The sequence below is a fragment of the Ruditapes philippinarum genome, unplaced genomic scaffold, assembly GCF_026571515.1.
Source record: "Ruditapes philippinarum isolate M1 unplaced genomic scaffold, ASM2657151v2 ctg1282_1_1_1_1, whole genome shotgun sequence".
NCBI classification, from domain to species: Eukaryota; Metazoa; Mollusca; class Bivalvia; order Venerida; family Veneridae; genus Ruditapes; species Ruditapes philippinarum.
In genome coordinates this window covers 81,907-103,888 of record NW_026854582.1, presented here as the reverse complement: position 1 = coordinate 103,888, position 21,982 = coordinate 81,907, and the positions used below count along the sequence as shown (strand labels likewise).

The 21,982-nt window shown below is 31.6% G+C and overlaps 2 protein-coding genes across 6 annotated transcripts in view; one reads left to right on the top strand and one right to left on the bottom strand.

Moving 5' to 3' along the window:
* Positions 1–443: 443 nt before the first annotated feature.
* Positions 444–15,746, top strand: LOC132740514 (uncharacterized). Its single transcript, XM_060728433.1, has 10 exons — positions 444–674; positions 1,240–1,361; positions 1,824–1,980; positions 2,948–3,079; positions 5,108–5,350; positions 5,856–5,975; positions 10,216–10,252; positions 11,425–11,531; positions 13,596–13,677; positions 14,304–15,746. Exons 2-10 carry the CDS (start codon positions 1,320–1,322, stop codon positions 14,767–14,769), a joined length of 1,386 nt encoding a protein of 461 aa, XP_060584416.1. The 5' UTR covers positions 444–674; positions 1,240–1,319; the 3' UTR covers positions 14,770–15,746.
* A 3,464-nt stretch (positions 15,747–19,210) lies between these two features.
* LOC132740513 (fibrocystin-L-like) overlaps positions 19,211–21,982 on the bottom strand; it is an 83,649-nt gene continuing 80,877 nt past the window's right edge. For 4 of the 5 annotated variants that reach the window (XM_060728429.1, XM_060728428.1, XM_060728431.1 and 1 more), the window contains 2 exons: positions 21,821–21,874; positions 19,211–20,125 (listed from right to left, as the gene is read on the bottom strand). In XM_060728429.1, coding sequence (XP_060584412.1) covers positions 19,911–20,125; positions 21,821–21,874 — 269 coding nt within the window. In that variant the 3' untranslated portion in view covers positions 19,211–19,910. The remainder of the gene's footprint in view (positions 20,126–21,820; positions 21,875–21,982) is intronic. The other variant, XM_060728432.1, reaches the window with a different exon arrangement.

Below are 21,982 nucleotides of genomic sequence, written 5' to 3'. Positions count from 1 at the left end.
CTAGAAAAGGTTCATATCAATTTCAAGATTTGATTTTGTATTCAGACTTTCGCAAGATTTCTTCGGGCATGTCGCTTTAAAGATTTGTTATCATGCATTTATTTTTCTATCATTGATGAATTGTTTTCAGTTGCATATGACAGATACAATTATACATGTTGTACTCCTTTTCTCTTCCTTTTCCTGTCTTTGTTTTCACCACAAGAAGTAAAGTTGTATTCATGACTGTATCATATCAACATAATACTTTTATATATTCTAAAATGCGTCACTCCTACATGATACTTCTTTTTTACAGTCAGGCATCTTTTCATTTTGAAAAAAATGGCAAAACTGAAATAAAGATCCAGTCATGTCCCTATACAACAAAATATCATTTAACCAGCTTACCTTTGCTTATCTCATGTATCTTATACAGTATGAAATTATAGTGTAATAACATAACACAATATTTGTTTATTATACAGAGACCCATGATGGTATATTTATAAGTCATTGTGCTGATACATGGATAGATGCCGAGGAAAACTGTGAAGAAAAGAAAGCGACAATAGCCAGTTTAAATGAATATAAACAAATAATCGGGCCTATTCATACACCGGCGTTTAACGGCGACAGTGATAAGAAAGTCTATTGGACAAAGAGCTTTTTTACTCCATGGCTTTGGTCAAACGGTACTACTTTCATACATAAAACTCTTTAAGTAGGATATTAAATTTCGGTGTTTAAAAAAGTGAAACTATAGCTGTCGTTCATGTAAAGAAAGAAGTCGTTTATGTAATATCCTTATTTGAACATTGATAGATAATTCCTGGTTTAGAGACCACCAACCAGTTCCTAAATAATTTTATCGCTTTAGGTAAACACAATTTGATCTTAAGTCAGACTGAGAGATCATCGGTATACTAAGTACATTTTTTCCTATTCTAAAGCTGAAATTTAAAGTAAGTGTTGACTGTACTATGAAACACGTTGCTAAATTGACTAAGAAAGGGAATAATAGTCGTTTATAAATTGAAGTCAATATATTAAAATCTCTGTAGAACGGCCATCTATAGAGCAATATGCCCTTACGGAAACCGTATAATTTTTTTTCGAAAATATCAATTCTTCATAAAGTAAGACTTCACAATAAATGTTATCTCCCTGTAGCAACACCTCATGATTGCAACAACAACCAGAGATCTTTGTCTTCCAAATAACAGTGCTCTGAAGAGTTTGTACTGTATATATTTTCAGGCTGCTTCAAGTTTACAACAGAGACATTTAAATATCAGGAATTTAACTTAGATAATAACACCGCTCAAGCATGCCTTCAAATGTGTAGTATCGAGTCGGAACCATCATCATTTCTTTTATCAGTGAGTTGACCATCAATATCTTTATATTTATTAAAACATGAGTAATGGTGCAGCAAAGTTTTAAACAAAGAAATTTGTACAAATATCCTAGAAATATCCTATAAATCTATCTAACAAACACATTCTTAACCATCTTAACATTAATCCTCAACTTTTAAAAACAAACTACCTTGTCAATATCACATGTTTACCTTTAATTTGAAGGTAATTCGTTCGCCTAGATTGTCGTCATATGCATGCAGATGTTAGCGTCACAGGTGGCGTGCTTAACAAAACACACATATATAGGGTTATATTTTACATACGATTCCCCAAATCGTAAGTTCAAATACTAAATGCGGCGTGACCTTTTTTGAACGATCTGCTTTGTTACATAATTATGTGGAGAAATAAGTACATAAAACCCATCGATATGCTAACTTCGAATTAATTATTTTTATTTTTGCTTCATTAATATTACAGGGACAATTTTGCCGTTGTTTGCCAACAAAATCATTGAAATCCAACTTAGAAGAGGTATTACCGGGATGGTGCAATAGGAAATGTTTTGGGGACACTTCATTTTTCTGTGGATCTGGATTATCCGGCCCAGATTCGTACTGGAGTCTTTATACTATAGGTAATAATTTTATAACTACTTTTAGAGTATACCTATCAACACATCTATCAATAGTTCATCGTATAATTTCGGTTAACTCCGTCAATTTCCGAGTACGATATTTATCACAAAAACGTTAATATATAAGGTTAAAGTTCAATTAGTTAACAAAGGATGTTTCTTTACGTCGTTTATACGCTTCATCCACAATATAAAGACCCAATAAGCATTGAGAATGCGAATATCTTTATTTTTCAAAAGTTAAATCTTTTTTTTGCGTCCTGTTTTAAATCACAAAATGTTACTCTTAGACAGAGATAAAGCTGCGTCATCTTCTGTTATTTTGAATTTCAGTAATCAGTACACTTATAATGATTTTGTATTTAAATGGAAGCCAAAATACCACTTTGTTTACATTTTGCTTTCGTTTTCACAAATTATTTCAAAATTAGAGCGGAATTATTCAGATGAGAAGCATTTTACATGTTCTTAATTCATTATTGCAACATTATAACTTTTAACAGAAAGAAAAAAGAATAGAAAAAGCCATGCTTATATTGTATAAATGTTTTATCATAGGTTATTGTTTTATTTATGACTGATGAATAGCTGTTTAATTAACATATTACTGTAGAATCTTAAAGATAAGCGCATACCGATCATTTCATATAAAAGTGCTTCACTTGTGTATGTTTGACAATCATTCAGTATAAGTAGATTAATTTATATACTGACCTTCTGACCCGGTCATTCTTACAATATGTGATGAGAAAAGGACATAATTTTAAGTGAAAAGGCTAGGACCATTTATATTTCATTAATACAATGTCTGCAATGTCCAATAGATTATCTCAGTACATGTATTAACATAAAATATTAAAACATGTTTGGTTCTGCAAACACAAATTATTGTAGAGACCTTAAGACATATTTCAATGCAACCCATTCGCAAAAATTAACATTGTGTTTTATTTTTTATTTTATTTAGCATCTGAAGATACATTCTATAAGATATCCGATCCACATACCAATCAACTTAAGCAATGCGCTATTTTAGAATCATCAAGAAAATTGTCATCCGAGAAATGCTATAAACGGGTTGGATACATTTGCGGACAAAGTAAGAATGAGTATAATTGGAGTATACTAGTAATTGAAAAAATTGTTTCGGTCAATATGTATGATAATTTGAACGGCATTTTGGAATGCTAGATTTTAATTCAGTTCAGTCATGATTCTCTATATACAAGCTTCATTTTCGTTTTCTTTTCTTACATTGTGTTCGTTCGCTTTCTTTCCCTGTACGGAAATCACTATAACACTAGAGGTGACGATTTTAGTGCTATTCAACCAGTTTTGCCAGCTAGCTTTTTCCAATTTTGACTCTAAGTATTGACTTTGCCAAGCCTACATGCCCCCATGCCCCAGCATTTACTTTGCCACGCATATATATCCCAGCATTGACTTTGCCACGCCTATATATCCCAGGATTGACTTTGCCATGACTACATGCCCCAGCATTGACTTTGCCACGCCTACATATCCCAGCATTGACTTTGCCATGCCTACATGCCCAGCATTGACTTTGCCCAGCCTACATGTCCCAGCATTGACTTTGCCCAGCCTACATGTCCCAGCATTGACTTTGCCCAGCCTACATGTCCCAGCATTGACTTTGCCCAGCCTACATGTCCCAGCATTGACTGAGTCCTGCCTACATGTACCAGCATTGACTTTACCCGGCCAACATGTCCTAGCATTTACTTCGCCCAGCCAACATTTCCCGACATTGACTTCGCCCAGCCTACATGTCCCAGCATTGACTTTGCCCAGTCTACATGTCCCAGCATTAACTTTGCCCAGCCTACATGTCCCAGCATTGACTTTGCCCAGCCTACATGTCCCAGCATTGACTTTGCCCAGCCTACATGTCCCAGCATTGACTTTGCCAAGCCTACACGCCCCCATGCCCCAGCATTTACTTTGCCACGCCTATATATCCCAGCATTGACTTTGTCTTACCTATATGTCCCAGCATTGACTTTGCTTTGCCTACATGTCCAGCATTGACTTTGCCACGCCTACATATCCCAGCATTGACTTTGCCATGCCTACATGCCCCAGCATTGACTTTGCCATGACTACATGCCCCAGCATTGACTTTGAGATGCCTACATGCCCCAGCATTGACTTTGCCATGACTACATGCCCCAGCATTGACTTTGCCCAGCCTACATGTCCCAGCATTAACCTTGCCACGCCTTTATGTCCCAGCATTAACTTTGCCCAGCCTACATGTCACAGCATTGACTTTGCCCAGCCTACATGTCCAAGCATTGACTTTGCCCAGCCTACATGTCCCAGCATTGACTTTGCCCAGCCTACATGTCCCAGCATTGACTTTGCCCAGCCTACATGTCCCAGCATTGACTTTGCCCAGCCTACATGTCCCAGCATTGACTTTGCCCAGCCTACATGCCCCAGCATTGACTTTGCCCAGTCTACATGTCACAGCATTGACTTTGCCCAGCCTACATGTCCCAGCATTGACTTTGCCCAGCCTACATGTCCCAGCATTGACTTTGCCCAGCCTACATGTCCCAGCATTGACTTTGCCCAGCCTACATGTCCCAGCATTGACCCATGCTAGCTTATATGTCAAACTATTTTCTCAAGTTAGCTTACATGTCCAAATAACGACTGACGCCAGTTTGAATGGTTCAGTACTCGTACTAGCTAAATTGCCCAAGAATTGACAAGCCGTAATGCCCGAGCCTAGATTAGACCTGAGCCAGCTTATACGTCCTACCTTTATGTGTAATATGTATTTGTATATGTTAGGAATCTATAAGGTTAGCTTATTGGGTTTAACTTAGACACCAGCCAGTACCCTGACAATAAGGCACAATGCGATATCTAGGATAACGCAAACTTCTTTAGAAAAGGTGTGCGCTATTTCAAATAATGCACAGTTATGTAAATACACTTGGTCCATGTATAACTGTAACCATAGACAAAAACACAAGGGTCACTGAATGTACAAAAGAAAAATCATCGCACCATGCGATAAACTATAAACTATTACTACAACTTATAAATTATTCGAAGAGTTTTTACTACAAATCATTATTTTCATTATTTTTTTCAGTTTTCCCAGGAAATATGACGTTACCAAAGCTCATGTTCTTCCAAAACAGTCCATTTTATGAAGTATATATGCAAGAAGCCAGAATGAAATGTACCAACGATGATAGCACGATGCGACTAATCGGAGAAAATATTTTAAAACAAGATGTCAAATTCTCCCAGCCATTTGTTAATTTATGGGTTGATATTTCAAGAGTTCTTGCAGATGCTTACTCAATATATTGGAACCCGATAAATACTGGAGGTAAGTTTGATATTAGTAATAGATATACCATTGCTGCGTTGACGATTTCTGGGTTTGCGTAAATTATACCATAATCACGTGACCTTTCTTATGCCTTAACCTCACGGAACTGCGTTGACGATTTCTGGGTTTGCGTAAATTATACCATAATCACGTGACCTTTCTTATCCCTTAACCTCACGAGACGAAGTCTAGATATATAACAGTCGAGTTTTTTTCCCTATATGAATCAATGAAAAAACTGTACTGTTATATATCAATACCAATATCAATGGGTTAGTAAGAACAAAGGAAAAGTTCCAAACCATGCGATAATATATGTAATGTGAACCTGTAAATGTAACTTATTTGCTTTCAATTTACACCAGCGTATCTATGTAATATATCTTTAATATATCAACTTACTTTTTGTGGAAATGAAAAAAACTTTATGTATACATAATATATATTACTTTAATAGCATAAAGTTATATCTAGTTTTAAAAATCCTCTCATTTATTATTAGATAAAAGCCTATGGAGAAATCTGGAGCCGAGGTGGTGCAGGGCAACTAGGCAGGGAGACATCTACTTCTCTGATGAGATTACGGCTTGCAGTACCCGGTTACGATACATTTGCTCAATGGGTAAGATTTCTTTTTATGCCACCGCAGCATCTGCGATGCGGTGGCATATAGCGATTCACCTTTGTGTGTGTTTGTGTGTGAGTGTGTGCGTGTGTGCATGTGTGTGTGTGTGTGTGTGTGTGTGCTATATAGATTATATAGTGAACTTAAAAAATCTTCTTGTGAAAAACTACTAGTCCAATTGCAACCAAACATGACAGGATTGATCCTTAGGTGAAGGGCTTCCAAAGTTGTTCAAAGAATTTCAATCCATGCAGAAATCTGGTTGCCATGGCAACCAAAAGGAATTATAAGACTAAATTCTAAAAGTCTTCTTGTAAAGACACAAAAGGCCTAGAGTTTAGATATTTTGCATAAGGCATTGTCTGGTAGACCTCTACCAATGTTGTTTAAATTATAGCCCTGGGGTCAAAATCGGCCCGCCCGGGGGTCATTGATTTTCACTATATGTACATATTGAAAAAAAACTAAAAATACCTTCTTGTAAAGCCCCAAAAGGCCTAGAGCTTAGATATTTTGCACAAGGCATTGTCTGGTAGACCCTTACAAGATTGTTTAAATTATAGCCCTGGGGTCAAAATCAGCCCCGCCCGGGGGTCATTGATTTTCACTATATGTACATATAATAAAAACTTAAAATACCTTCTTGTAAAAACCCCAAAGGCCTAGAGCTTAGATATTTTGCATAAGGCGGCGTTGTCTGGTAGACCTCTACCCAGATTATTCAAATTATAGCCCTGGGGTCAAAATCGACTCCGCCCCGGGGGTCATTGGTTTTCCTTATATGTATATACTAGCAAAAACTTACAGTAAAAACTTAAAAAAACATCTTCTAGTAATTGACAAATGCTTGAGGTAAGATATTTTGCATGAAACATTGTGTAGTGAACCTCTAGCAAGATTGTTCAAATTATAGCCCTGGGGTCAATATTGCCCCGTCCCGTGCGTCATTGATTTTCAAAATTTACATATAGTAAAAAATCAAAAAATCTTCTTGTCTGAAGATACAAGGCTTAGAGCTTTAATATTTGTTAAATGATATCATCTATAGGTACTCTACCAAAGTTGTTCAAATTTTGCCCCTAGTGTCAAAATTAGCCCCACCCCGGGGGCCATAGGTTTTCCTAATATGTTTATAGTAAAAACTTAAAAAATCATCTACTCTAAATTGACAAAGGCTAGAGTTAAGATATTTTGCATGAAACATTGTGTAGTGAACCTCTAGCAAGATTGTACAAATTATAGCCCTGGGGTCAAAATTGGCCCCACCCCTAGGTGTCATTGATTTTCACTATGAACATATAGTAAAAAATTAAAAAATCTTCTTGTCTGACGGTACAAGGCTTAGAGCTTTGATAGTTGTTAAATAATATCATCTATGGGTCCTCTACTAAAGTTGTTTTAATTATGCCCCTAGTGTTGAAATTGCCCTACCACAGAGGTGCTAGTTTTCCTTATATGTATAAAGTAAAAACTTTAAAAATCTTCTTCTCTGAACTCACAAAGGCTAGAGTTTAAATATATTGCATGAGACTTTGCAAAGTGAACCTCTACCAAGATTGTTCAAATTATAGCCCTGGGGTCAAAATTGGTTCCGCCCCGGGGTCATTGATTTTCATTATGTACATCTAGTAAAAAAAATAAAAAAATATTTTTGTCTAAAGGTACAAGGCATAGAGCTTTGATGTTTGCTATATAATATCATCTATAGGTCCTCTACCAAAGCTATTCAAATTTTTCCCCTGGTGTCAAAACTGGCCCTGCCCGGGGGCATGATTCTCATTATATACACATAGTAAAAACAGAAAATAAAACAAATGTTATCTGAATGGGAGAAAGCTTCAGCATAGATATTTGACTTGAAATGTTGTTTGGTGGACCTGTTTCAAGATTGTGTTAATTAAAACCTTGGGTCAAAATTTTGCCTTGCCCAAGGGGACAGTGACCTTCTTTCTTGTCCTTTGATGTACAGCAATGAAATTTTGACCATGTGCACAGTTTTAGTTGTAAAATTGAACTTTGATATCAGGTGACCTAGATTTTGATCATGTGACCTACTTTCTTTTGCTTTGATCTACAGCTATGAAATTTGAACCATGCGCACAGATTAAGATGTAAAGTGAACTTTGATATCAACTGACCTAGATTTTGACTAAGTGTCTTACTGTTTTGTCCTTTGATGTAGTCATGAAATTTAGGCTGTGTGAAATATGACCTTCACCACCAAATTCACTAGACTCAAGTGCATTGATATATTCCTACTCTGATCTTTTATTCGATTAACAATAGATTTAACCACTAATCTGATAATAAGAATTAGATAGGTCGGTGATCTATGCATTATGACAATCTTCAATTGTATAGAAACAAAAAATATGTTCCTACACTACTATTTAGTGTTGTATTAATGCGGTGGCATATCATTTTTCTCAAATGCAATCTTGTTTTAAAAATAGTATATAAAGCCAAATTCCATTGAACTAAACTATTTTCAATCTGTATCGTATATATATATATTTTTATTTATTTCAAAATAGAAATTTATTCATCAAGGTTTGTTTTAGACATCCTTTGACATAGGAATTATTTTATAATATATATACATGTATATAAGAAGAATAATAATAAACTGATTTTACAAATTTGTTACATGAATTGTTTTAATAATTTTTCACGTGAAATTTGTGTATTATATATGATTGTATTATACATGAATGTTTTTTGGTTTTTTAATAATGCAAAATTGTTTCTGAATTGTAATCTACACATTCAACCTCAGTTTCAGATCCGTTGATTATATCTTCGCCTTAATATTTCATATGTTATTCATAAAAAGTGCTAATAAAAAAGAAGTTTCACTAAGAAATGATTCTCATTAAACTATACTAACTATTTCTGACCTTTTAATGCAATTGGCCTTTTATTGTAGAACATGTAATATGCTCGAAACAAAAACGAATCACCTTGTGTATCATGAAGGTATTGAACGGTAAACCAGATTCTTTGAAATGGCAAACAAAATTGAAAAAGAAAAATTAAAGTTTCACTGTCTAGTCGGACCTATTTTATTTAATATATTTTTATAATTATATGTTCGAAATAAACCATATTAAATCCTTTGTATTCAATGTTTTAGAAGTGTTGTATGTACGTGTAATATGGTTGCTTTTCTGTCATGCGTTCAGCTGGATGTTAATATATAATTATATTTAGGTTTTAGAATATCAACATTATTGTTTCAGCCTTTCCCAGTCTGATCCGAGAAATGATACAATAACATTGACAATGGCCAGCAGATTCGTTAAGATCTTTTAAATGATCTTTGATCTTTGTTTCAAAACACTTAAGACATGAAGTGAAAATAATTATTAAACTAAAGTATGCTTTATACATTGAATAGATATATATGATCTACAAATACATGTGTAACACGGAAATAGTAAACTGTCAATTAAATTGCTATGACTGAGTTCATTCAGTTAAACTTTATCTTTTAAATCAAATCTTCATTCAATAACATTTCATCTTTTAATACAAATTATTCAGACCAGACCATGTATTCATTAAGATTGTAGAATCAGGATCAAAATTAATTATTTTAAAAAATCTACATAAGATTAATTCCTCTAGATTTAAAATAAAATTCAATATGAACTTCATTAAAAATTTTGTTATACAATTTATTTTAGATTTTTATTACAGATATGCGCTTTTATTATTTGATTTGGATATTGATCCAGATCCTAAATTTGATCCTTATTTTGATCCAGTTATTATGTTATTCGTAATGATAATCCTAAATATTATCCCTCCCAAAATGGTTGTTTCTTTGCGTATCAGCATCTTCATGTTCCATACTTATTTTTATCATTATATCAATGATCAATGTTACATGTTGTTAGCCAAGGAGAGCGTTTCTGAAAAAAGCTTCTAGCTTTCTATTCAATCCTTTTTGCTTTTTATTATAATTATATTGCGTATATATGTTTGATTGAAATAAAATATTGTTTTATGCTAGTTTCATAAAGCCATAGGATCATTTCTTTATTAACAGGGGCCAAGAATTTCTAACTAAGAAATTTTATTAATTGTTGTCATTAATTTGAAAAAGTCATGACATAACTTTCATAAACTACCATCATTATTTGATATATTAGAGAAATGTACATGTGTGTTCTGGCACAAATGTTTATGACCAATTTTGATCAAACATATTAACATTATATTATAATGTATGTAGATAACAAGAAAGGCCGGCCGCCGACAACAAATGGAAGGTATATCTTTGTGCTTTTAACTTATTTCCCCGTATTTTATTCCTTTGTGAAACGTTTCATATGTATCACTTTAATAATGCTTTTATATTTTAATATTAATTGTTTTTTGTGAAATAAGTAAAAGTACCCCGTTTTCTCCCTGAAACAAATAGTATAAATCATTATATACATTATATTAATCTGTGATCTCATGTACAAAATATTGGTCATGTTTGACGTAATAAAGTTATTACGTAATTAAAATAATTTTTAAATAGTATGTACTTATCTGTATAGTTTAGTTTCATAAGAATTGTTTGATTACTGGTAAGTGCTATCAAGCTTAAATTCTTGATTTAAAATTTGCATTACTCTAAAGTGCAAGGTCAAAATCTTTCCAAAACTTTCCAAAAGGATTTGAAAAAAGTACTTATGTTTCTATCTATATCTGATCAAACAAATTTGAGTAAGATGCAGTCTGGCACGACTTTCATTGTATCAGTGAGAAACGGTTCTAGATATACAAGTACTTTCAAAATCTGTTGTTGTTGTTTTTTTCCTCAAAAACTCACTCCGTCACTTCGTTACTTTAACCTTTTTTTCATATTGAATTTTGTGATCCTATTGTTTCAAACAAGTTCTGTGCAAGTCATGTCTAGTGTCATTGTCATGTTTCAAAACGTTTTTACTTATCTTCCTCTTTATCAAAGATGTACACATGTATAATAATGTTAACAAAAAATACATGTAGCTTTTTTAACTTCTTACAAAAGCATTTGCCATGTACCATAAGTGTCATTTTAACTGTCTACTTTCTTTTTATTTATTTACTTTTTAATACTTAAACTTTTACAATGTAACTCTGAATGCATGAAATTTATATTAATATCGGTAACCGAATACATGTCATATTGTTACATACGGCCAAGCCTGTAAACGCAAATTGCTAGATGTCACTGCTGTATGCAAAATAGGGGACAGTTTATCTTATTATATTGCCGTTTAAAGTAATCCCTTTCTGATCAGTTAGATGCTAGATAATCCCTTTATTGATAGTGATCGTCTGTTAGAATAGTTGTTTCATTTTTTTTATTTACAAGTATAAAGAAAATAACAAACAGGCTTAACATTTTAAAACTAAAATGCTTTGTCTAGACCTTTTGTACATATTTGATTTTCAATTTCCATTTCAGTTCCTCTCAGAACGCCAATGATACAGGTACAGGGTACAATAATATCAGTATTACAGATGCTGTAGACATTGAGATTACGCACGTGACTCACGTGCAGGAGGAAAACAGTAATACGTTACTACACAAATTTACTGACCCCCTTTTTTCGTGGGGTGACGGAAACCCTCCTCACTCTTTTTACCAAAATAACATGCGTGCAAAAAATTAAGGACATACTATTTTTCGTTTTCTTTGAAAGACGCATTTTTTTTATTTCCCAGTGTGTCCAGAAAACCCGTTAATTTCTTAAGTACATAATGGAATATATTCAAAAGGATCACGCGGTCCTTAGTTAATGCGCATAACATTGCGAATTATCAAACCATTTATGCACGGACCACTTTTAATAATGATATAAAAACAACTTCAAACAAATATGAACACAAGCACACAATGTGTGTGATGGTGGTCACGATCGTTTATTGTCTCGCCGGCTTTATGTAGGCGTATTGTTCATTGTTGTTAAGTATTTCAATTGTTATCTGGCACAGGCTCTGTGCGTAACAATGGATGATAAAATAGATATTTAAAACATCTTGATAGTGATATAGTATAAACAATATGAATTTCTTTTTAATATAATCATAAATATAGTTTACACTCAAATGATTTGAATTGTTGACGACCCATCTTGCTTCATAACATTTTCTTACATATCAATCGGTTTGATTATAGACAAGTGCGATTGTAAATTCATATTTTTTTAGAAATTTTAATATATCACAAGTGGTCAACTATAGACTAATAATATACAAAAATAGATAAAATATTTACAAGCATTTTAACTTATCCCGATAAATCTGGCGTGAAGAAACGTTATTACAGTTGAGGTTGAACAAGGTGCATGCATGTTGTAAGCTTACTATATCTATATTTGGAGCTTCTGGTTTTAAATGATCCTTAATATGCTAAATATATATAGACAGTAGATTAAGAGCTTAACCTTTAACCTGTTGTTATGTATAATGGGCTTACCCTGCTTTAAAGATTGGAGCAGTCAATTAATAATGTAATGAGTTTCAAAATTTAAATACAAACAATATTAAGCTTACTTAAGGACTACACGGCTATACAGGCTGACCTGGCTCTGTTCTAATAGCAAATGCTTAAAGCAGGTTACTGGCTAAGATTTTATATTTAAATAATTTAAATGCATGCGCACAAATACGCTTCATTATAGCTTTCACAATATTATGTAGTACTTAGATGATAGCATAAACGTTTAGGTTTATATAAGCTTGTATATTATGAATAATCAATATCCAAAAGCTTGGTAAAATATCTTTTATAAAATAAGTCGCATTTAACTTGTTTGCATATATTCATCCTATGTAGTTTGTAAAGCAAATTTATAATCCCCCGCTTCAATCCCACCAAAAAAGACAAAACATACAAGGAAGAAACAATTTTATTTTATATCAGCATGTGTGCTGTGCATTTTCTAGCTTCACACATACCGGGTACCGCTTCTTATTTTAGTTAGAACAGACATAGTGCTTATTGTAATCAAAATTGCGATGCTGTTTTTCATTGTTTTATGAGTGTTCCAGTATAATAATTTCTAAGTTTAATGCGACAAAATTTGTAGTAATTTTTATTTGATGAATAAACCACAAAAACAGTTTACCTTGTTAAAACGTCTATATTTTGATTTACAAAGTGAAACTTTATCATACACATCTTTCATAGGCACACATTTGTTAACTTATAGTTGTTAACTGCGCAAAAGATCATCCCTAGTTATCATATATTATTTTAGAAAATTGTGTTTTAAACATTTTATATGCCAATCTGAAGTTCATTTTCATAACTTTATAGTACTTATATTACAATACTTCTAAATAATTATTTTATTTGCAATAAGGTTACCTTATTAATACAATAGTATAGTTTATTATTTGTTGTTAAATGAACTTGACAAAATGTAAGAACAATTATCTGTGTTTTCAAATTTAATCGATGTTATGTAACACTGTCTGTGCTGATAAATAACAGGTTATCTTTGTGTAATACTTTTTTCTGATTTCACATACTTCTGTCAAAATTAATTTGTCTTAAATTTACAGGCATCGTCAAAAGTTGAAATCTATATATATATATTTATGTAATTATCATATTGTTTGTTATTTCAGGTACACAAAGCATTATTATAGCGGTAGTGTGTAGTCTTTTGGTCGTTGGCATCATATTTTTGATAGTATTTCTTTTAATCAGGTAAGACAAAATCTAATTAAGGAAGAAGGCCTCTTATTGAAAACAATTAATGCTTAACATATGCATGGTTGAAGAAATTGCAACAAATGGAAGGAAGAAAATTGGGATCATCATCCTACATTTTTAGTTATCTGCCACTGAAAGTGTGATTTTTGCTTAAAGAAAATTTTCTGCACTACTTAATTTGTTTTCTTCCCTAGCTTTTTTAAATGCTAACATTTCCCATTAGGGACCTCGACATTTAGTATTATTTAATATAATGACTTCTTTACACGCAAGTGATGTCTTTCATTTTGTCTTTTAAGATATAAAATTTGATACTGCAAACGCATTTCTTTCACTTAAAATTAAAAAAAATGTTAGCAAAATACTTCCTTTCATGCTTTTGTAATTTTCCTATGATTTATCTTTTGAAAAATATTATAACGACTGATAAGAAAACTACAACCTTGAGTACATTTAAAGTAACAAACATCAATATCAATCTTTTCAATAGCAAACATTAACTTTGTAAATATCAAAATATCAAAGCATAAAAAAATATAGATCTTTCCTTCATTTGTTCAATTTTATTTGAAGTTCTAAAAATCTGTAATGAGATATTCCATCTTTTACACAATTTACAGAATTAGGAAGAAAAGACGGAGACAACAAGCGGAGGAGCAGCACTGCCAAAGCCAATTCTCTCGAACACCACAAAACGCGTATGATGCTTCTATTCGTGTTCACGCAAATTCACAAGAACATATTTATTCAGAAATAAAAACCTCCGAAAATATCTACAATGAAATTGATGCTTTAATAAGCGAGACAAATAACACAGAAAGCCCACCCGACGAACCTAATGATACAAATGATGCGACTAAAGTGCCGGTGACAATGAAAAGAAGTTATTCTAGTCCAAAAGACCTTCAACATATGATTGAAGGACAAGAAAACCAAGAATTAAAAGATCCAAATTATGTTTACCCATATGACAAAGTTCAAAGATCTGATACAGATATTGTTTCATCAAATGAAACAGATGAAAAGACTTGTGAAGTTGGCGAGAATGAGATTACTGACGAGCATAATAAACACACTGTTGTCTGATATTATCAATAGTGAGTGTTATATAGTATACGACCGTGGGAAAAACGAGAACGGACAGTGTATTTTAACTGCCTTTTCATGGTGTCAAAGTTTACGTTATTTATTTGTGAATGATAATAAATTCGACCAATTCATTCACTGTACATGCATGCTAATAATTGTAATGCCGGAGTAAGCTGTGCTTCACGCATATTCGGCCGTCATAAGTAATGTATAATATGCAGAAATATGCCGAATTTTAATAAGAATATGATGGATACATTATCATATCTTCTGTTTATTTATAGATGCATATTTCATTCAGAATCTGGCTTTACGCAGGGTATTATATCAGATTGCATCAAGTGATAACCAGAAAAAAAGTTTTATCTTTTTATTCATCAGTTTTGTTTGGTATTTAAAGATCTGATATTTAAACAGTAACGTTTAGTTCATAGAGTTATTAAATCATTGCAGTCCCATCTATCTCATTATTTTTGTTTTGTAAAAAATCAAATGCTATAAATTTTCTATTTTGCCTACATTTAACGTGTCAAAGAATTTCATTTCAGCAAACCCGTAGCATCATTTTCATTAAGCTTATCATAAGCTTTCATTAATAAACCATGTTATTGTTAGTGCTTGCTTAATTGGCAATATTGCATGATTATAACAACATAGAACTTTAATTTCAATTGCTGATGCTTTAAATGCAGTAGGAAAAAACTCACCTACTTTCAGGCATTGGTAATAAATTCATATTGGCTACACCACACCTTATTATAGTATAATGTGTCACTAAATCACACTTTTGTCGTTAAAATATTTGAATAAAAATTAAATTTGAATACATGGTATTGTAATTCTGATAATGTTTGTTTTTATTTAATTGATTGAAGGAATGATAAAAGATAAATATTTGTTATATCGTTGTTACAGTACCTTATCCAGTTTTACAGTATAATAATACGAGGAAATAAATGTTATGTAATATTTCATTCGCTGTCTTCCTTATCATATTTCGAGAACCTTCCATCAATTATGTTAATTATTGTTTATGCTTTACAAGTGAAATCATTTCTATTTTATACCTTAAAACATACCATTCTTATAATCTAACGCCATATACTGATGTCACACTTCTTTATCTTTATCATTTTTTTTAAAGATATCCAAAATAGTATATCTTTCTGTGTTTTAACATTTTTAGACATTTGTGCATCAATTGGTTAAACTATTGGCACACAGCGTTCGTTAAAAATATACATATATAAAACAACAACAACAAAAAAACAGTCAAACAATATTTAAACAGCCAAGGTGTACTGTTCTGGTCCGTGTAACTTATTAGATATATCTAATGGTTATATTTATTTTTTCATGTTCATTTGTAATTATGATGTACAGCATAACATATCTGCTTCAGACTCTTCCAATTGCTCAAGGCAAAGGTGTTGAAAATGCTCTATAATGCGTCAACAATGATCACCAGCTCTTTTTAAAACCAAAGGTACAATTTTACTATTACGCACTTGCTAATATTATAGGCAACATATACATGTGGCAATAGGTTGCATTTGGCTAAAACCAATTCCTACACTATACTGATATTTCACGGTAAGAGGAAGTTTACAAACAACCAGTGGCCGATCAGTGCTATTGGCTTTTGACTTTGGATTCTTTCGTGCGAGGAAGCTATCTAGTTAGCTTATGGACGGTCGGTGGTTCGAGCCAGAAATTATGCACGGACAAGCACCAGATACATGTGTAAGGTTTATTTTTACCAACTTAGAATTCCGTATGACCTTCACAGTATAGATGTGATTAAAAATCCCCGTCCTCCACTCCCGAAAATGAAAAACACAAACAAAATTCAGAAAAGGCTATATTTTATTAAATCACACCAAGAAAAGGTAATGCACAGCATTAATGAAAAAAGTTAAGAATATATTTATGAATATATACAAGTATACTTGTCGTCCAATGAATAGAGATATATAAGTTCAAAGAGATAGTCTAAAAATAAGATATCTATGCTTTATAAATGAATGCTAGTTATATACTTTAAAATACATTTTTACTTTAATTTAACGTCATATTTTCATGTCACATATTAATATCTTTTTACAATTTTTAAGATATCCAAATTTTAGATCTTTCTGTGTTCCTTCATTATTCAAATAAAAAACCTGAAAAAGGGTAGTCTTTCGATTGCGACTGTACATGAGGGATTATGAAAAAAGTGCAACATCACTCACGGCCCCTAGCACTGGCTTGAAAACATTAATTTATGAAAAAAGAGAAAAGATTTTGTTTCGCATTTGGACATTTCCATTTTAGTAATTCAAAGTTATTATGATTTTGAACAAGAATACTTGAATATACACATTAGTACGGAAGAAAGATACAAAACACAACGATGATATAAATGGTGTAACAAATGTAAAAAAACAATATCACAAATCTTCACTGGACGGAAAATGATCACAGTTTCAACAAAACCATTGAACGGAAAAAATCACAGTTTCAACAAAATCATTGGACGGAAAAAAGTCACAGTTTCAACAAAATCATTGGACGGAAATGCCAGTAAAATGTTTAAAGTCTTGTCAAGGATGCCCTATATCAATCAAAATTTTACTTCTTTATTATAATTTGTTTTAAATACTTGTATATCGTCTTAGCACACAGAAAATACGGAAATATTGGCAAAAAAATCGAAGATACTAATAAACAAGTCAAATCGATGCAAACGTGTAATAATAAATTTGATGATAACTATTTAATGATTTTGCTACCATTTTACATGTCGTTTCATTAATTTGCAATTTTATTAACACTCCTCTTAAGCTCGAAGTATGTTGAACTATTTTAAATTGAACAGACAAGGTCTAAACACAATAATTTCTTTCTTATTTTGATCTATAATAAATGTTACAATTTTTATTCGAGTTATAGACGACGCCCATTCTAAGAATTATGCCGTTTTTTAACACTGAGCTTTCGTATATAGTACAGTACCTTATCATTCATTATTAGAAACTTGTGCTAAAAATTAACGATAAATGATTAATATATAAAACAACATAAAAACAAAACAATTAGATATTCTCCGACAAAGACTTTGGTAGTAATGGATATAAACATTAGTATTCCCTTTTTGATATTTAGTATAAACCCCTTTTTGACTGAATGAAATAAGATATCCCACTTATTGTTAAAAATACACAGTCTTTGACGGAGAATATTCTGTATATCACAGATATGCTACAAATATAACTATACAACTATTCGATAGCTCCCTGCCAAGCAGTCAGAAAAAAAATATTCAAGACACTTTATGCCTGTCAACAAGATAATGATTTTGAGCAGTATTTCAATGTATAGATCATTTTAAAATTAGTTCATCATACCAAATAATTTGAAATACTTTTTTTGTAAACAATACATGTATTTACAGAAGGGGACGCATAATAGACATGCATTTCTTTTGTACAAAACTAGTAGATTTCATTTCATTCAGGCGTATTTCCTTATTGAAAGTCTTATTTAAACATGAAAGATATGAAATGCAGTAACACATTTTCTGCTGTATTGTAGTTTTCATCCAATCTAATGTTTTAAAAATGAAAGCCTAATCAAGGCCCTAATGTTGCTAAAGGTAGCGGCTTTTTTATTACAGCTATTTTTGTAAGCTTTTGATTTGAAACGAAAACCTTTGTATTGAAATCTGTAATTTGAACTTGACTTTTGGTTGACATTAAAAATTCAAATGCATTTATATATTTTGTATATTATGATAAAAAGTTTGTATACTATAATAAAAAGATAAAAATACAAATAACTTTGATATAAAAATCTAGAAAAACAATGGCTGCTGGCAAGGAAAGGAAAGAAAACTAACACGTAATAATATATGTTAACCAAAAATACATTTCATTTGTGAAAAATACAAAACTTCCTCATTTTAAATGTTATAATTTCATTGATGTTCTTTATGTACAAAAAAAAAATAGCTTATGTTCACAAAGATGCATAAAGAAAGATCGGTTGACGTAAAATTTCTTTTATTAGTATTTTCATAAATTTTCATACTGCAATTCCTATTTTTAATACTTGATGCAAACTGAAGTTAAAGTTACATGTGAATGTAGAATTACGGGGAAGAAATCACTCCGCTTTCATTCTTTTATTAAAATTAATTACTGAATTCAATTGTTTTTTTCGATTTTAAAATTCACCCCTACTTAAATTATATCTTTTAAAACTTATATTGATATAACCGTTTTTATTTTATCATGTCCTGAATATACCTATGTGAACAAAGGTCCTTGTTTTTAAGTTTACCTACAATACTTTTCAAAACGCGGAAAAATAAAATGATGATTGGATTGAATTTGAACTGTCAAACGTGAATATATGATATGCATAACATTAGTAGTGATATGGCACTGTTTAAAGTCTCACTAAGATGTACATATATCAGTACAAAACGATTTATATAAGGCACAGACAGAAATAAAGCAAACATATTAACAGGAAAACATGTTCTTAGGATTAGAATTGATTTTTCAACGTTGTCAATACAGATTCTAAAATGATTTGTCTTAAACAACATTATTTTCCTTAATCTAGACAAAAAGCCATTTTCATTATAATGGCAAAAATGCAAATAATATATTTTCGATATTTAAGAGCTAATAAAAAAGTTTTTTCTTAAAGTAAAAAACAATTCTTCCCAATCTGTAAGAATAGTTTATGCACGTATTAAAAGAAGGAAGCTAGTTCCGTATAAACATATTTTGATAAAAAATCATTTTGATTGTTATCTTTACAGTCTGTCACTTATAAGTATATAAACAAATAATTTGTCCTAAAAAAATTAAAATGTTGGAAACATACATGTAACGATTCTCGTTGATAGTCATGTTCTTAAGTTCTTATGTTCTTATGTTCTTAAAAGTAAAGATAAAGAAATCATCAATTTGCCCGCTTTTGAAGTTCTTTCTTAAATAATTTGAAGCACAATCTATTTATAAATATTTTATCACACATCAATTCAATTTATAAACATACTTTTATCTCAAAATAAGCATTAGTTAGTTTATTCAATAGTTTGTTCTTATGTCAGATGTTAAAATTGCGGGCGCCCAGAAGCGGCTTTATAGATCGGTAGGTGTAAGCCCCCTGGCACCGTCTTCGTCCTGCTTTGGTGGCAGAGGAGAACTGCGGATACTGAATTTCCCTGGGATCTCGTCATACAGCGTTGTTATAGGTGCAGAACTATTTGATCGGAACTCAGCGTCAGCCTTCTGCTTGTACAGGATGTCTTGAACTTTCTGGTTGGGAGCGCCTAAGAACACCGTTCTTCCGTTATCTAAAATGTCAAACAAAAAATAAAAATTGTGTCCTTGCATAAAATAATTGCATTTTAATTAGTTAAGTAGATCTACTCTAATATGACTTGAAAATATATTTCGCAAACAAATCATAGATCGAACATAAACAAAAATGCCACTATAATTAAAAAAAAACGCGCAAAATTAGTAATGAAACTACTCCAAAATCTTAATCTTATTAATCTTATTTTTAATCTTATGGGCACTAAATCATGCTGTATACGTGTATATGGTTTATGTCGCTGATTTCACAAAATCTATATAAATTATTTCGATGAAGTAAATAAAATATTAAAACACAATATATGGATAAACATGCACTTGCTGGTATAACTACATACTATTTTGAACAAAATAAACTATATTAAAGCGGCATGTTGAATATTCAAATGTATTAAAATACTAATTACTTAAGATAAATAGCATTGGTAATGCAGTTTTCCAAGTAAAAATAATAATTGATGTATAATTATACAAATTTGTAATAAGACATTGCAGAATTTAACGACATCAGATTTAGTTGAAACAAGAGAGAAAGTTCTTTGTACGTCTACAAGAACCATGCGCCTGTATTTCATTGTTATATCAAAAGTTAGTTGTGCTTATCGTTGCATAGAAAATACTATTCTTATCAAAATACTCAGATAAATGTATCATCAACTTGCGTTAGCTTTAATTGTACGACAATGCCATCAAATATTTAATTTTACAGCTTTTTTGGACTAAGCAAAGAATATAGTTTCCTCATCATATATTGAAAGTTATAATAAGATTTAAAGTAAAGCAAAGTAATAATAGTGCATCAGATTGAAAATGATGTCTATGGATTGAAAACTGGACTTATCAGACTGAAAGGAGACACTCAACCTCATTGTTTTAATAGTTCTCTATCTCTAGCCGTAGGAAATACAGGTCTTCATTCTTTAATCCTATACTTGTACAATAAAGGCATGCATGCAGGTAAAAAAAGAAACAATTTACTGTCCAATATATAGCAAAGCGTTTAAAAAGACAGGCATAAGCATCACCATTTGATAAAACGGTTATCCTGAAGAAGATACATATCTAAATACTCATGTAAATGTGGAGTTTTTATGAATGCTCGAGAAGTATAACCAAATTACAATAAAGTACAGTATAAGAACGTATTTATTTTGGAATAAATGATATCAAAGTAAAACTAGCAGGTAGGTTTTACTCGGCATGTTACAGAGAATAATAGAATTTTATTATTTATACCACAAGTAAAGAGAATAACTATCATCTATTTATATTCTTTATGAATTGATTTTAGTATGTTGATATAGAATCTGTTTAATATAGCGGACAGCAAAAATGCCAAATTATAACAATTATTATATATTTCAGTCATTTTCGATCATTAAAGATTATCATAATCAGAAATTATGTAATATGTTTATCCGTGAAATGGCGCAATTTAGCAAACGAGTCCTGTTATCTACATGTCTTGGCACGAATTTATGAAAAACTTAAGGGGAAATAATAAAACATATTCTGCTTCAAGCTCAATTTTCTAGGATAAAATCCTGTTCCACATTAATAGTTTGGAGTCAAAAGGAAATTTGTAAGGTCAAGGATCTAGACTAGCATGCATTGACAAGGTAATTGATACGACATTGAAAGGTGACAATTTAACAGGTGCGATGGTTAACCTATATAGTAGAATCCTCCTCTGTTAGCAGTTTCACTACTAGTATCATTGATACCTACAAATGTAAACAAACTAAATAAGTTAGTACGATACTTAAAATACATTACACTCGAATATAAAAGCTACCGTGTAAAATATATAGATAGAAAGTGCAATGTTAGAA

Coding starts and splice junctions, on each gene's coding strand:
- LOC132740514 (XM_060728433.1), top strand. CDS start 1,320: ATGTGTAGTATCGAGTCGGAACCATCATCATTTCTTTTATCA. Junction 1,362..1,823: donor CATCATCATTTCTTTTATCA/GTGAGTTGACCA, acceptor TTAATATTACAG/GGACAATTTTGCCGTTGTTT. Junction 1,981..2,947: donor CTGGAGTCTTTATACTATAG/GTAATAATTTTA, acceptor TATTTTATTTAG/CATCTGAAGATACATTCTAT.